General features: G+C 46.4%; 2 protein-coding genes across 16 annotated transcripts in view; one reads left to right on the top strand and one right to left on the bottom strand.

Moving 5' to 3' along the window:
- Positions 1-4,841, top strand: part of CRB2 (crumbs cell polarity complex component 2) — a 42,472-nt gene extending 37,631 nt beyond the window's left edge. Inside the window, exons 13-14 of one of the 4 annotated variants that reach the window (XM_074846161.1) lie at positions 897-1,156; positions 2,061-2,165. In XM_074846161.1, coding sequence (XP_074702262.1) covers positions 897-1,124 — 228 coding nt within the window. In that variant the 3' untranslated portion in view covers positions 1,125-1,156; positions 2,061-2,165. Of the gene's footprint in view, positions 1-896 lie in introns of all 4 variants that reach the window. The other 3 variants (XM_074846162.1, XM_074846163.1, XM_074846160.1) reach the window with 3 other exon arrangements.
- Positions 4,842-6,914: 2,073 nt separating this feature from the next.
- The window catches only part of DENND1A (DENN domain containing 1A), a 215,024-nt gene continuing 205,315 nt past the window's right edge, over positions 6,915-16,623 (bottom strand). For 7 of the 12 annotated variants that reach the window (XM_074846656.1, XM_074846661.1, XM_074846654.1 and 4 more), the window contains 3 exons: positions 14,266-14,394; positions 11,538-11,793; positions 6,915-10,628 (listed from right to left, as the gene is read on the bottom strand). In XM_074846656.1, the coding sequence (XP_074702757.1) occupies positions 9,312-10,628; positions 11,538-11,793; positions 14,266-14,394 (1,702 nt within the window). In that variant the 3' untranslated portion in view covers positions 6,915-9,311. Of the gene's footprint in view, positions 10,629-11,537; positions 11,794-14,265; positions 14,395-16,623 lie in introns of those variants that run through there. The other 5 variants (XM_074846662.1, XM_074846660.1, XM_074846659.1 and 2 more) reach the window with 2 other exon arrangements.

Raw genomic sequence — 16,623 nt, forward strand, 5'->3', positions numbered from 1 at the left:
CACTGCATTAACGTTATAATTTTAATTTTTTTTCTTTTGGCAACATTGGTTAGATCTTTCCTAGTGACACCTGTGTGTTTTAGTCTGATATTGGTAAGGAGGCCCCTTAAAACGTGGATGCTGAATGTACTGGCATTTACATCCTAAGGGGCTGTCCTGCTGTGGAAAGCCGTGAGCAGAGGGGAGAATAGGGAGTGTGTGATATTATTTGGACAGTTTCAGCTCATCTAATGATGTCAAGTGTTGCTCAAACTCTTAACCGCTGCTGTTCTAACTAACAAACAGCTGGGCATTGTCTTCCCGAGCAAGTGGTGCACAAGGGGCAGCTCTCTGCAGCCATTCTGTAGCTCCAGGATTGGTCTCAGAAAGTGTCTGCAGTTGGTTTTGCCGTCTCCGTGCGGGTTAGTGGCCCAGCGCCGTAAATCCTCTTTTCTTCCTTGTGGTAATTCTGTCCATGTGCCCTGCATGAATTTTTGTAATGGTATTAGCTGCTCCACTGGTAAATCTCTGTTTATAACTCTGCCCTGTTGAGATCAGCCTCACCAAAGCTGCCACTTAAAGAGTGTCATCAATGAGTGTCACTAGTTTTGAATTGGAAAGAAAAATTCAGAACATGGTACTGTCCTTTGTATTAAAAAGCCCATTTAAAAAGAAAAGTTTAACCATCTTTTGCTGAGAGATTAAAGAATGAACATGAGCATTTGCTGTGCAGGTGCCCTCAAGCCCTGTACTTGTTCCTTGCTTGTCCTTTTCCATTCAGGTACAGACCTTCTGCTTTTTTTTTTTTTTTCTTTTCTAAAAAACTACTTCCCTCTAATCTGACCATCTTGGGTTCTTCAACTTAAATTATTGTAACCACTGGAGTTTCATTGTTTCTCCGTTAATTTCTTTTACAGAAAGGGACTCCAGGTGCTCTCTTCCCCTCCCCACTAATTGAAGTAGCTGTCCCTGTAGCCTGTGGCTCTTTGCTGCTGCTCAGTATTGGTCTCATATTCATGATTCTCACTGCAAGGAAGAGGCGCCAGTCCGAGGGGACCTACAGTCCGAGCCAGCAAGAAGTGGCAGGAGCTCGGTTGGAGATGGACAGTGTCCTCAAGGTGCCACCTGAAGAGCGGTTAATATAGGCACTACCATGACAAGGAGATGCACCTGCAAGGTCTGCTTTGACCTTGATCTTTTTCCAGCACTTGCAGCAGCAGATCCACCCTATCTCAGTTTCCCTAAGGCATGGTAACGAAGACACGGATGTAGCCGTTCTGGGCAGACTCTGAGCAGCAGCTGTTCCAGCTGGTTTCAGTTAACTGAGGCGATTGCACAGCCCTGGCTCAGCGTGAGCCTTTGACTCCCCTCGTCCCTGCCCCACGGACGGCCCCGGGCCTGCTCCTCGGCGGGCGCCGGCGGTCACCGTGCTCTGGCTCCATTCACCTCTCAGGCAGCAACGGCATAAGTAAATCTGCTTTAAAAAGCAGGGTTAACTTAGGCACTGATTTCCAGATTAAGTTCTATATATACTTTGAAGGAGCGTTGTACAGAGGCTATTTATGATTGGTTTGTATATACTGTTCGGTTTTTGTCACCAACTGCAATGCACTCAACGCTTTTTCAGCTCAGGTGGGTGAGGTTTTCCCACAGTCCTCAACAGCAACAGCAGCTGGGAACTCCTGCCCTGCGCCAGCCGCAGCCTCCCAGGGAAGGGTCGGGAATTGCTGAAATCCTTGTACAAATCAGTGTTTTACCCAGTGGTCGCCGTTAGACCTTCCCACGGGTACTGCTCGGGACAGGGGCAGGCGGAAGGTTGGGGGTTCGCTGGAGCTGTCGGCAGCGCCTGGTGCCAAGTGCTGAACTTAGGGCTTGCGGGGGGTAGAGGAGAGCAGGGGAGGGGTCACCGGCTGCTTCTGTGTTCCCTGGACTTGGGGGTGACAGGGAGGGGACAGAGAAGGGGGGAAGCTCCTGTCTGGCACCGTGCAGCTTGTGGAGAGGTGCTGGGGGACGGGGGCGAGGGGTGTGAAATGCAGCACGGTCCCCGTGGAAGCTCTGAGTAACACCCTGTTCTACCGCAGCAGCCGGTCTGGGCGCATCTTAGCAACTCCTCCGTTGTGGGCGCCGTCGGGGCTGCGGGGGCTGCCCTGCTCCTCACAGTTGTTGCAGCCACGGTCATTGCCATGAAGAGGAGGAGAGCAACTCAGGGAACATACAGCCCAAGCCGTCAAGAGAAAGATGGGGCGCGAGTGGAAATGTGGAACGTGATCAAGATGCCACCAACCGAGCGGCTGATCTAAGAACTGGGGGTCATCCTTTAACACTCACAGAACTGCTGCAGCGTCGGTCTGGGCTCTCGAGGTGTGTGTCTGTAGGAGAGGTCTGTACTGCTCTGAACTGCTTCACAGGCTCCAGGAAACTGCCTGCCCGGCCTTGGCAGGAAAATTCAACTGCTTGAACGAGCTTGGTTAGTGTAGTGCATCCCATAAATCATTTGTGTAAAACTGGTCTGCCAGCAAGAGCAGTAAAGCCTGGGAGAGGAAAAAAAAAAAGCAGTTCTGGAGGGGCCAGGGGGGGTGAGGATGCGGCAGCAGCGCGGGGTCCACGGGAGGTGGCAGCAGGCGCAAGGGCCGGACAGCCTGCGCGGGGCTGGGCCTGATCGCGGGGTTCCCAGCAGGTCGAGGGGATGGGAGGTAGAACCACTGCGTTCAGAAATAACGTGAATAACGTGGTGGTTTCAAAAACCACGTGCCTGTGCCTCCTCCGCAAAGCTAAGTGAGGGTGAGGGACTGACGGGAGAGATCTCCTAGAGCCGCTGCTGTCCTTCCATAACCAGGCCCCAGTTAGGATTATGTTACCAGAAAGTAAGTACCACTGTGCTCTCTTAGACAGTTCTAAGACTAAACCATAGGAATATTTTAAGTGCCTTTCTGAGACTGAGTTGCCAGTTACATTATTAACTTTGAGAGGACGATGTTTGTATGTAGAAAGAGGCATCACTTCCTTCGATCAGGCTTCGCAAGGTGGAGGGGAGCACGCTGGCTGGTTTCCCCGTCTGTTCTGAGCAGCACGACCCCAGAACGACCTCAGCAAGAGATTCCGTGTTGGAACAAGCGCCACTCGCTGTGCGAGGGGAGGAGGAGCTGTGTGGAGACCCGCTCCCCTCGGCACCGCCGGCTGGGGCTGGTCACTGCAGAGGAGTGGAATTTACTTCACTAATAGCATGACCTTCAGCACGAAGCCAGGGTTTGTGGTGTAGTGAGACACAGCATTCACTTTCCACATTGCCCTAGAAAAGATACTTATTTTGTGACTTTGCTTCTCCTTTGTTACTGTTTTAGTGTGCAATTTCTTCAACATAATGTGGCAGAGCCTGTGGAAAGAAATGCAGCAGAGCAGGACAACTAAGGTCCAAAATCATTAGCATTTCAGGATAATTACTACAACTATCAATGAGAAATATTTTAGAAAACAGTGTCTGCTTTTTAATCTCCAAAACACTATTAATAAGCAGGGTGTGAATCTGCCCACCATAGCTAATTGCCACTGGAAGAAAATGCTATTCTGTTTTGCTTTTGGATTTTTTTTGTTTTGTTTTACTGTAGCTGTAAATTTTTCTGTAATTCTAAGCAAAGGGAAGAGTATGAAACTACTGATCAGGTCTGTCTGCTTAGGAACAGGTTTTCTGCATGCATGCACCTGCCAACACAGGATGAAGAATAAAAATTCTGGAAAACAGAAAAACCCAAACCATTGGGAGATGAGACAATTTTGTGTGTAAGATCACGTCCTCCCCAATTCTGAGGAAAAGCTGAAAGAGAAGCAATGATCCCACCCTGGCTGTGGACATAGTACACAGGTAAAAAAAAGAAATGACCTAGCTTCAGTTTGGTGAGCTTGCTACCGCTTTTCTTCATTTATTGGTAATAACACTGCTGTCACTTGTGAGGTGAGGGGTTTGCTCTGTGTATTCCCAGATGCTGTTTAGGAGGGTCTAATCCACTTGCAGTTCCCTGGCACCCTGCAGCAGTGGAACCCCAGTGCCCACCCAGGGACAAAGGGGCAGTGGAACAGGGGGGGCAGTGCTTTTCCAGGAAGGGAGGGCAGGTCTGCAGGGGCAGGGCTGGGCTGGGGAGGAAGGATGTGGAGCTGGGGCAGAGCCCCCCCACAGAGCCAGGGCCCTGCGGTTTTCTCCATCCCATAATGACCCCGAACAAACCTGGAGCCAGCTGAGAATACGCTTCAGGTTTCTGAAAACTCAGCCCTGATTAACCTCCAGGTCGCTGCCAGGAGAGGCAGCTCCACTCCATTTTTTGTTTAAATTGTAGAAGAATGAAGGCAGCAACAGGATCTAAATGAACCAATATTACTCCAGCCTGTATTATTTTCAGAAAAAAACCAGAATTATGTTGTAAGAACTATTACTAAGCTACTGAAATATCCTGAAAGGCAACAAGAAGCTACAGCCCCCCCCAACAGTAAGGGCATCTGAACACCAGCACGTTGCAAGCAGCGAGTCTGTCTGCGGCCCTGCTGGAGACTCCTGCTCTGCCCCGGCGCAGGATGAGCAGAGCAGTTTTTATTTCAAGCACCCAAAGCCAGTACTAGCAAAGGTGTTAAAATACTTTGTCAGTGTCTTGAGCATTTCTGCAAAATAATTTATGAAAGTTGTTTGGTTTTTTTTTTTCAATAATGAACTTTCTTTTGATATTTAATTTTTGAATATATTTTTTCACAAAACTGGGTTTGCTGTAGTTAATGATCATGATCCTGATTTCTTTTGTAATTGTAAATTTTGTAATTTGTAAAAAATTAGAATGTCCTTCAAAAGAAATTTACAATAAAATTTGGTTAAAAATAGACCTAGTTACCTTGGCTTGTGATTGGGTTTTTTCTGAAGAGTAACTTGACATTTAGTTGGCTGATTTTGGGCTGTCACACTTTGTACAGCTTCAGCCCTCAATGTCTCTTTTACAGTTTCAATTTCATGAATTTGCTGATTGCTTTTATGTGCCACACACCACAGCTCTAAGCATAGACCTGAACCAAGCAGACCTGCCCAGTAAAGATCTGCTGTAGGAACACAGGAGGGGGCTCGCAAAACCATTTTCTGTTCACCTGTGCTGCTACATTTTGCTGTTAATCCCTTATTTTACGGGCAAAGACGCAACAATCAAGACTGTGGTTAGAGCCCTGAAATACCGGACAGCCCTTGGATCCCGTGGCAGGAGTCAGGAGGGGTTTCTGCAGCAGCAGACGGGAAGGAGATTAAAGTGTGCGAATACAGGACTTGAGCCTAATCCAGGTGGCTGCACCGTGGGCCGGGAAGGGGATGGACGAGCCTGTGCCCAGAGACCTGCGCAAGCCGCCGGCAGCACGGGGTGCGAGGGGCCCTGGCACCCAGAGAACCACTGCAAACCACCCGGAAAGCCCCAAACCAGAGACAGTTCATCAAACACACACTGGAGCGTAACAGGTCAAGGCTACCCCTGGGTTTGGTTTACAAAAGGCAGCGGACACGGGGGTTGTGTCCCTGGGAAGATGCCTGCTGAACCTCTGGAAAACGGGCGAGGTTTCTGGCAGTAACCTACGCAAACCTGCCACAGGAAACGTGCAAAGGGAGCTCTGCCTACAGCCACACGCCCTTGCTCCAGCTTCGCGCTTCCCGTAACAGAAGGGTGAGATTATAGAGAGCCCCCGCGCTGCCCAAGTTTGTAACACTCGTCATGCGATTAAACTCCCAGTGCTACGAAAAGAGCCACAAGCTCTGGTTGGTTTGACGATGCCGCTCCACGGAGCCCCTCGACCCTACAGGTACCAGACTGCCCTGGCCCTGGGCTCACAGAACCCGGCCATTCCCACTGGCAGAAATTTGTCTTGGCCATTGCCACGAGCTTTTGCCGTTCCGAGGGGCAGGGTGGGACTGCAGCACCTCTTGTCTTCACCCCTTTGCTTCTGAAATAACCCAAAGCCATTAACCCCCAACAGTTAGAAGCAAAGTAAAAAAGAAGATCTTCCAAAGCTGAATGTTGTAAGCAGCAGCAACTAACAGGCTTCCTGTTCACTCCTAACCAATTTAATCTGCTGATGGTGGAAAAAATCACTTTGATCATAAAGCCTGTATGGTAAGTGTACGAGGAGCAACACACATTAAAAAAAAAATTACAGGTAAGTAGACTAGAATAAATGCCACAGATGGACAGAGTTAGGAAGCACTCAGCTATCGTTCACTTACACGTTCTTTTGAAGACCATGTGTGAAACATTCCTACTTAACAAAAGAAACCTTCCTGCACACACTTCTGTCTTCAGGGTGTCACTGAATCAGGGGTTTCCGAGGGCTGGTTAAAGGCATATTAATGTCCCTTGAAATATCGCAGTCGTTTGTCCCTGACAGACTCTAACCACCTCCCAACCAGAAAGAAAACGGGGCAGATGTCAATCTCCTGCTTGATATTTTTTTTCCACACACATAAAAAAGGGGAGGGGGGGTATTGAAGCAGCTCAGACCATTCATTGCACGTTAGAAAAAAAATCCCTACTATGTGCAGAGAACTCACAAGCCTCGTAATTAACACGTGTATGTAAGCAAGAGCGAGAAAGGTCTTCAGCAACAAAATCCTGGTGTCTCCACAGCTTCCACTTCCAGTGTCTAAACTATTCGTAACCTAATGAGTGAACAAGATATAAAAATGGTTTTACCATCTGTGCAGCATCAGAAATTTAAAAGAGGTTTGGGGTTTTTTCTTTTAAATAACAGTTTCTTCTAATGGAAGAAAGCATCTGTAAACAAGCAAAGCGGTACCAAACAAGCAAACAAGTACGGTGAGTACAGGAAAATATACAAAGCGGAATATAAATGAATAATATCAGGAACACTTCTTCTACTAGATTAGTATAAACATCAAAACCACTTCTACATCGGCAAAAGAAACGTTTGACATCCAAGCTTGTACTCCCAGACAAGCACACTTTGTTTACATCTGGCACTATTAGGAATAAATCTTACGAATTCCTGAGTTTAAATAAGACAAAAAAACTAAGTACTGCCCTAGGGATAGTTTGATTCCTTTATTACAAGAAGCACGTAAAACAGTCTCCTGCTTGCAAATTCTATTCAAGAAGTGAGGAAGGTCCCAACTCCAGGAGCACTGCCTGGACCTCAGAGGTGTGAGATCTTCAAAATAAAGTGAAGGGTGATTAATGCCATTTGTGTTAAGTGTTAATGCTTTTCAGTGCCTCAAAAAATAATCCAAGAGTGCTTGTTTGTCTAAAAATCAACCACAGAAAATATTCCATAATATGGGCAGCGTAAAATAACCAGAGATGGGAAAAGAGTTGCAGTGAAACAGAATTACCTGAGCATTTTTCTATTTAGTTAAGCATACGTAATAGGCCTACTCAGTATATAGTCAGTGTGCGACATTAAAAAATTTTTAAAAAGAGTATGTGAAATTCAAATGGCATGTCATATGCAGAACTTTCTGCTGCCTGTACACATCCACCATAATCGAGAAAGTTTTATCATCTAGCTCATAGCAAAGGAGACCTGAAATTCCAGACTGAATTTATGACGTTCACATTCTGAACTGTATAAAATAAAGTGGAACTATTATCTTAGACTTTAAATATTTTACTATGCAATACTAAAACCATCTGTCTTCCAACACAAAAAGAAAATACAAATCCAACTGAATGGCTTGTCAGAGTAACAGTACTTCACAGAAATATAATATTAATGTAATACTATGGTCTTTCCCAAACTGTTGGCATTTCAGCTATTGAGTGTTTTTCTTTTGTATTGCACAGACTCGAACGCATAGACAGCCATTTTCATACACTAGAGTAAGAAAACTTCCAAGATTATATGAATAAAATAGATACATTGGAAATCAGATAAAGCTTTACAAGAATCTCCCCACATGTCCAAAATGATTTCCTTTATCAAAGGCTTAATGGTGATGTGATTACCTCTTCTAGAGTAACATGTTTTACATCAGATTGTGCCCAAATACAAAACAAAAAAGCACCACTTATGTAAAACAAAAATGATCACTGCGAAGACAGCAGGATTTATAAGGGATGCTAAGATAAAGATACTATTGCCACAGAGAAGTGTCTGAGAAAATCCAAATGAACGTACCCTTTCACCTCTTCTCCTTTGTGTACTTCGTGACCTCAGAGTCCGTTTCACGGCGCAGTCCGTGTCCTGCCCGCAGCGGCCCCTCGGCAGCGGCAGGACCGGCGCTGGGTTCCCGGCCGGGCGGAGCAGAGGGAAACCCCGGCTGGTGCCCGGGCTGGGCTCGGGCAGCCCCGCGGGACGGGCAGCGCTCGCTGGGCCCGGCCGGGGACGGGGGCACCCGGCAGCCTGCAGCTACGGGTGCACGGGCCTGCCCCTGCAGCGCGTCAGCTGGGAACTTCCGTACCCAAATTTTTTCTCTTTTTTGTCTGTTTGTAATAATCAAGTTAGATATTGTTACATCCCATCTGTATACTGCCATTTATAATATTTATACATAATATTAACATACACATCTATAAGAACTAGGATACTCTTTATGGCCTCCATTTTTTGATGTAGTTAACAAAACCAGACAATAAACAAAAACCTCAAAAAGAAAAACAATTGCTGGTGTTTCCAGTTTCCCAACAGAGATGCAGGACCAAACCCTGAGCAACTGCTCTGTGCTGTGGTTTTGTTGCAACAAGGAATCATGACACTTCTGCACCAGAGAGGTCCCTGCGACCTCTCCGTGTCAGCGTACTGGGGGAGGGCAATGGAAAGTCTGCAACAAAAGCTCATCCAACAGCATAACCCAAATGACTGTCTGCATGTCAGGACAGGACAAACTCGGAGCCTAAGGGGTTACTTCAGTGCAGCCCACAAGCCAGGTCTGTTTCCTGCACTTTACGTGTGAGAGCAAAACACTACAGCTACAGGTGTAACTCAAGGAAAAGCAAAGCCACGAGTACAGCGTGCCATGCTCCCGCTGCACCAAGGGCTGAAAATACGAGGGAAGGAGTAACTTTGCATCAGTAGTACTGTCTGAAAAGCTGTGTGTGGGAACCCCACCAAACCCCCCTCGTGCTTTGGTCAGTGCAGGAGTCCCGGGGGCTTCCAGCAGCGGAGCATCAGGAAGCAGTCGCAGGGACAACGGGGGGACTCTGAACTCTGGGCAAAAAGCACTCGTGTGTGAATTGCAGCACGGTGATGGTCCTGCAGCTATCCTGGCTCAGCCTTCCATAAAAGAAATGCTTGGTTTTATGTTGGCTCAAAAAAACAAAACAACCCTCTGTCCGTTCCAAAGGGACATCAAAAGGCCATTGGGAGCGTTACTCAAAGGTTTCCCATCGCTTTCTGAGCTGTTCAACCTTACCCGCTGTGGATGACACGTCTTGCTTTGTTTTTTTTAACAAATCTTCAAATGGATCTTTTGTCTCCTCAGATTTTGAGGACAGTAACACTGACTCTAAGCCCTTAGCTGGCCTGGAAGGGATCAAAGGGGGTTCATGAGACAGGAGAGCTAGTGCCTGTTTGGGATCTACCTTTGTGCTGGCCTGGCCCACCCGTAACGTTCTGGTTCTCGCGCTGAAGCCTGCTGGCTGGAGAGGGCTCGTGGGAGAAGGGCTGTGGCTCTGCAGCAGTAAGGAGCCAGCCGGCGGCACAGCCGGAGCCTGGAACAAGTTTGGCATGGAGAGTGTTGAAATGTTTGGCTGAGGTCGTTGTGGTGGGTAGAAGCTAGAATTAGGTGTTATGAAGCTAGAGCTGTAAGCATGACCTAAAGAGGAGGTGAAAGAGCCCCTTGGGGGCCTGACTAGAGACACTGAAAGGGCTCCTGGCACTGTCTGCGTGAATGGATTAGGAGATGGCTGTAGAAAAGGTGGTGGTGCAGGGGAAGGATAACCAAGTGCCTGGACAAATGGTGCAGCTGGGGGAGGAGGCACAAAGTCACTTGCCACCGAGACAAAGCCAGCTGCCGAAGGTGGAGTGGCTGAGCTCTGCAGGCTGCAGGGACCTTGCTGCGGGCCACTGCTTTGCCAGCTGGCTGTTTTTAATGGATCCAGGAGATTAAGAAGGTAGTCGCTTTCATTACCTGTGTTTTCTGTCTTCACCTTGACAGGTTGGAGCATCTCAGCAGTGCTGGAAGCACTGGACAAAAGCTGAGATGGACGAGAGGAGTAATTTACAGACTGCTGGATTTCAGGGTCTAAGGACACACTGCCAACCCCAAAGGGCTCTGGGATAAGATCTGAAACCAAATGGCTCCGTCCTGTAGCCTGGGTGGTGAGAATTTCTGTTGGCGCAGCTGGAGTCTGATGCTTGGAAGCCCTGGGAGCTGGTGGTGGTGGCACTATCCCCAGCTCTGGAGTCTTCCTCCCCTGTGGCCTAGGAATGGTGATGTTCCCTTGGATGGCAGGGCTTGAGTCCTCCTTTTCTGCAGGAGCCAGACCACTGTCTCTGCTCCGGGGTCTCCTTGTGATCGGCGGCATGTTCCCGAGAGCAGTCAGGGGCCTTTCCGGTGAGCTCTGGGAGTACTTGGTAGGAATAGCCATGTCGTCGTGACCCATGCTCCACAGCTTGTTGTAAGGGTGAGACAGCTTCATGGTTGGCACAATCCTGTTCCTCTCAGACACACCAAGATCCATTCTCTGCAAGAAAACATTTAAAAAAAAAAAGTTAATTTTTTACTGATGTCCTCACAACATAGAGCCTAAAGTGAAGGGAGGCTGCTGAGCTGTGAGTGGAGGAGAATCTGTCCCCAGACTGTGAACACTGGAGAGAGACAGGAGCACACAGCCTAGAAGGACAGGCAGGAAATCAGAAGCAGGACTCTGCAGTTTTAATTCCAGCTCTGCCTCTAATGAGTTGTTCAGCTGTGACATATTGTGGCATCTGTCGTTAGCCAAGTAAGGAGCACGTACTTATATCTAAGGTACAGAAATTGAGAAGCCTTAATTGCTGTATGAAAAAAGCTGTCAAATGAAATATCTGGATATAACACTAAATTAAATATTATTATTAGGTAGAAATGACTTTCTTTTCTTTCATGTCACATGAAAATCTCAGAGTCTGCTTTAGTTTGGCACTTTCTAAGCTGCATATATTCAGAGAAGTTTTTCATAAAGAATCTCTCTTCTACAGTCTAGATAGTTCAAATGATGCCTCAACCAAAATGGCCAGATTAGAAGAAGGTCATTTAAAAAACACACAGTTTGGAGGGGACCTGAAAATTCCCAGGTGTTTCCTCTCACTGCTGAGCATCAGCTTCAAAGATAACTGGGTGTGACAGCCAATGGACAAAACAGATTCTGAGGAACAGGGCAAATATTTCTTCCTCTAGAAGTAAAGGCTGCAGTTCTAGTGGAAAACATTACTGTCTTATAACTGAGTCCCACTCCAGTAATTTGTTAATTCAGAAATGAATTTTGAAATACATGAACAAATGCCTGGAAAACGGATGCATCTACCCAGTGATGTGAAGATGTTCCTCAGACAATGATGCCAGCCAGCCCTAGTCCTGTGCGAACCCCCCAGCGTACACGGAACCCTGTCCAAACCTGGTAATCAAACGTGCAGCGCTGAGCACTCTCTTCTTTGGGAGTCCGCAGGTCTTCCAGGCTCTTGGCTTGGCTGAGAGGCTGAGGCTGTGCTTCTACTTCTAAGTTAGGGAAAATGTCTTCAAGGAGGTTGATTTCTGTGGCCTTGCTTGAGAGCAGAGGGCTTGGAGGCAGAGGCTCTTTCGACTTTTCTGGACTGACCACCTCTTCCCCATCAGCACTATCAGATTCTTTCAGGGCCCGGTATGGCTGAGGCCTAGGAGAGAAACAAAAATCACGTTGCAAATGACTAATTATTTTTTTTAAACAAGTATTCAGGAGGTAGCTGGATGGCTTTACAAAAAGCTTTTGGGTGGCAAAACACAGCTTACAGTGCCTTGTGAGCAGCAGGTGTGTGAGCAAAGTGACCAAGGGCAGAAGGACATACAAAGATGACTTGGCACTCGAGGGTTTTCAGGAAGGAAAATGATATAAGTGGGAAGTGCTCGGAGGAAAGCTGTGATCATGCAGTTGCAGACAGGCTGATGAGGGAACTCTCTGGGAGCAGGACCAGCTGGACGCTGGCTCTCGGCTTGGACAGCCCGGCCCTGCCCCTCAGGCAGAGCTCTGCGGCTGCTCGGCCCTTTACCCGACAGGTCAGAGCAAGCGCACTGCAGAGCCCTGGGTTTTGCAGGCACTTACATTCTCTTGCTTCAAGCTAACTCAGCACAGAACATAATTCAGTGTTTTCCTGCAATAATTGGGAATGCTGTGCAGAGTTCCAATGATTACATTGGTGTCATCTTATCAAGAAACAACACAATCCATTATGGAGACACCTATTTTACATTTACAGCCAAGGCCGAGTTAGCAGGATGCTTTTCTTACACATACCTCAGCAAAAAAATGAACACCAGCAGATTTGCATATTGGTTCTGTGTACAGAGAACAGCAGCATAATGCGCATCCAATTAATAACAAGAAGTGCCATACGTATCTGTGGTGATTGGCGTTTGACTGGCAGCCAGTTTTACTGTGGCATTTAAACAAGGTTTCAATTAAAAGAAAATATTTGTGAGACCTGCAAAAACAGATACTGTGGAAGAAGCCTCCTCCTCTTTCCGTATTTTATTATAATACATCTATATCATGCAAATTTATAAACAGCCCATCTTACTTCATTCATCAACACATAAATAGCAGCATTCAGCTAGCAGCACCAGAGTGTAATCACGCAAGTACAAGACAGACAGCTGATGGTACATGTCCTTAGGAAGAGGGTGATCTGGCAAATCTTGGTCCTACCTTTAGTCTCTCACATTGTATGTGCTCACCTAAGCACTAGATCATACTGCAAAAAAACACGAGGAATATTCTGCGAACCAACCATTTTAGCAGCCTGGCCTCCTTCACCCCAAACACAAGAGGGTGGGAACGTTTTTCCTGGCCCTTTGCTACCGAACCTGTATGTCCATCTCGCCGTGCCCAACTGCCTGCAGCCATGTCCCTTCCCTGCCAGTCTCTGAACCTGCCTTCTGCAACACACGACCAGCTTTAGCAACTGGAGGCCCCACTATCAACCTGCAGCCTCCTCCTCCAGCCCGGCGGGCTCCAGCTGCTCAGATGTGACTGGGCATCCACCCCCCAGCACCGGGAGCCGCCCGGATCTGGCATCACACAGATTTCTGAAGCAGCAGCTCACAGCAGCCTGACACCTCTTCCTACAGGCTCTGGTCAAGCCAGTAACTGCATTTGTTAAAAGAACGAGTGTAATTCTGTGCAATTTATCTCCCTTTCTCCCCCCAGAAATCCTCAAGCAGGTGAGGCTGGGAAAGAAGAAATCCTCTGGATGACATTCAGTGAGGGCTTAGCTCAAGCCTGCCGTCTGGGGCTGGTGTGCTCAGAGCAGCAGTGAGAGGCACCCAGTGTGTCCCCTCCATGGGACAGGGTTACTCCCCTCTCAAACAGGAACGCTCAGGCCACTGAGTGTAAACAGGCGCCGACAGGCAACGCTCGCTCCCCTAACATGGGTACCTCGGGCCATGGCAGAATCCTGCAGCCAGTGCTCAAACGTACAGTTCTCCCAGACTGGTAGTTACAATACGGCCAAGCTGCTCAGCACCGTGTTCCAAAACTAGGCAAGACTAACTTACAGAGGTTTGGGAATTTACAACAATTTATGACTAAAAAGTTGGATACAAATAACACAGTGAATAAACCCAACAAACTGCTTCCCATTTCTTGTATAGTTTTAGCACAGATTGTACTCAAAACCCTTGGAGGACACCTGTGTGGTGACTCCCCATCATCACTGAGGATCTGGTACTTGACAGAACAGAGAGGCTGGGATCAAGCAAGTGAAACCAGAAAAAAAACCAGTAACTGCACTGAAATAAGGCTCACAGGACAATCCAAAAAGCACAACTAGCACTGCACAGGGAAGAAGGTTTGGACAGGAACACAAGCAGCACATCGGAACAAAGGGCAGCTGGAAGGGTTACGTCCCACAGAGCTCGAGCTGATGTGAAACTGTGAGCTGGGCATTGCTGCATCGTGGGTCATGCAGGAGCAGGCTTTGGCATGCCACTAATACCAAAACAAGCAGGAGAAACGCTGCACATTCACCAAGCGCCGTGCAGAGAGTGCAGGAGCATTTCCACAATGCCAGGTATAGAGGCAGGCACCGTGACCAATGCAGAACCCATTGTTTGAAGACTGAATTAATACAATGTGAGAATAAAGGATAGACCATTCAAAAGGAGCAGAGAAGAAAAAGTTTTCAGAGAAGCCAGAGACAGGATCCTCTTCCTGCTGAAATTCATCATCAGAAGAGTCCTCAGAGAGGAAGACTGTATAGTGTCGCATGGGCTTTACAAGGCTGAGGGAAACAGGAAGAGAAAAGGAAGTTACCAAGTTGTCACATTCAAAGGTCCAGAGGAGAGAGAAACCAAGTGATTCGCAGGCTCTAAATCATTTCTGACCGTGCCTGACTGCCACTGCACACAGCTCAGCAGGTAAATGTTCAGCTCCACTTTCCAGGCAGAAAATACAACTCTTCTAAAAACGTCCAGGGTGCCATCGGGTTGGGAAGGGTACTAAAACCTGCAATCACACCCACACTGCCAAAGCAGCCAATACAGAAACCCACCTTTTCCCTACTACATTTTCTACAGAGTTGGGCATCTTTTTGCTCTTTAGAAATACATTTTTGCTCCTCAGATTCTCTGATCTCTGACTACAAGCAAACAAATATTAGATCTACCTCTCTGCTTTATGGAGACTGACATTAGTCTGATATATGAGAGGAGCTGACTTGAGGGTAACAATTCCTACTTGTATCTATTTTTGAGATCTAAAATTGCTTCACAGTAGAATAAAACCAAAACTGTCCAAGGACTTACATGAAATGCAGTTTGTCAAGTAAGGTGTATGTGTTTCTTTCCTCAATGGTTAACTACTTTCAAAGGCTGGCAGAAAAGGGACTCAAGCTAATTTCTCCTGCATCACAGGATGGTAACTATCAATCTATGAATTCGTTAGCAGCAGCCTGGAACAAAAATCTTTTCAGATGAAAACCTCTTAAAATCAGAAGTGCCTCTGGAAACACACTTTAGCTGTAATTAAAAAAAAACCTAAACCAAACACACCAAAACCCCAATCACCACCATACACATTTCACCAGATTCTGACAAGAATGTATTGGTCATCCTTACTTTATACAAAGAGGTCAGATCTCCAGGATTTGCTCTTGTACCTAAAGACAACAGTGCCTAAATTTTGTGAATGTAAAACTACCTGTGCATGCCTATATAGGTCTGGGTAAACACTGACTGGTTGGGGGAGAAAAGAAAAATATTTAAAGCTTGCTGAATTTATGAATATTTTTTTCTATTATTTATTGTAGCTATCAGTTGCTTCAATTCATTTTAACCAAAACCCCAGTCAATTACTCTTTTCTGCATGAAGTAGAAGCTTCTAAGATTCGGTGTTTCCACTGGAGCAAATGCAGAAGTGGCTATCACTGCTTTAAATAACAAAACACACTATCAGCTTTAGCAGAAGAGAAAAGAGTACAGGAGCAGGGTACTTAAGCAGAAATACACTGGAACAAAGAGGTTGATGAGTATGAAGAAATTAATACCAAATATTGTCTCATTTGTAATGCTAAAATATCCTAATCTTTAATAAAGTATGAAGCAAGGGCCACTGGTCATTCCCCTCTGAAATGCTGAAGCTCTGGATGGCAAAAGAGCTTATAGAAAATATATTCTCGCAAATTAAATATTAAGTCAAATGCTTCACAATTAAGTGAAAGCAGTAAAAGCACATCAAGATTTACCAGTACTAATCAGAAGCCTCTACACCATAGCCCAGTGCTTTTCAATCTACTGAAACTTGAGGACAGCGTTGTGTAGAGCCACCAAAACTATATGCGCTTATAATAAAACATATACTGAATTTTTAACAGTTATTTATTGTTTCTTATTTTCCCCATTTCAGTTGCGTTCTGGCATATCTAAGTGTGCATGAGTGCAAATGAAAAAAACCCAAGAAAACCTCTTTTCAAGGGCATTATAAGCCACCTTTGTGTGTCTTATGGGCCAAACAACAGGCGGACGAACGCTGATGGATGTTGCTGGAGAGCATCAGTTACAGGGCTCTTTTATCTTCCCCACATCACTACAACAATGGGAAAGAAATCACTAGGATCATAAAAGCAAACATTGTTTCTAGCCATCCAAATGAGCTCTCTTCCCAAACATCTTCATTTTACCAACCACATATGACTGATAATATCCTGGTTATTGTAGCAAATCAAAACATGCATCGTGACTGACACAAAGCAATACACAGCTGGGATGGGGAGCCTGGTTTTGCTACTACTGAGGTCCAGAATAAAATTTATTATTTCAGTGTCAGCAGGATCAGGCTCATCCTGTGGAACAAAGGACCGGACCTGGTCCTGTAGACATCGTAGAGCCATGCAAATGTATCACACCACGCTGTACGTTATAGATAAGATGAGGATATGCTGAAATCAGAGCAGGACCAAAAGAATGGACAGAAAGAGAAAGAACTTGATTTGTTGCCATTATAGTACAGACAC

The sequence above is a fragment of the Strix aluco genome, chromosome 20, assembly GCF_031877795.1.
Source record: "Strix aluco isolate bStrAlu1 chromosome 20, bStrAlu1.hap1, whole genome shotgun sequence".
Classification (NCBI taxonomy): Eukaryota; Metazoa; Chordata; class Aves; order Strigiformes; family Strigidae; genus Strix; species Strix aluco.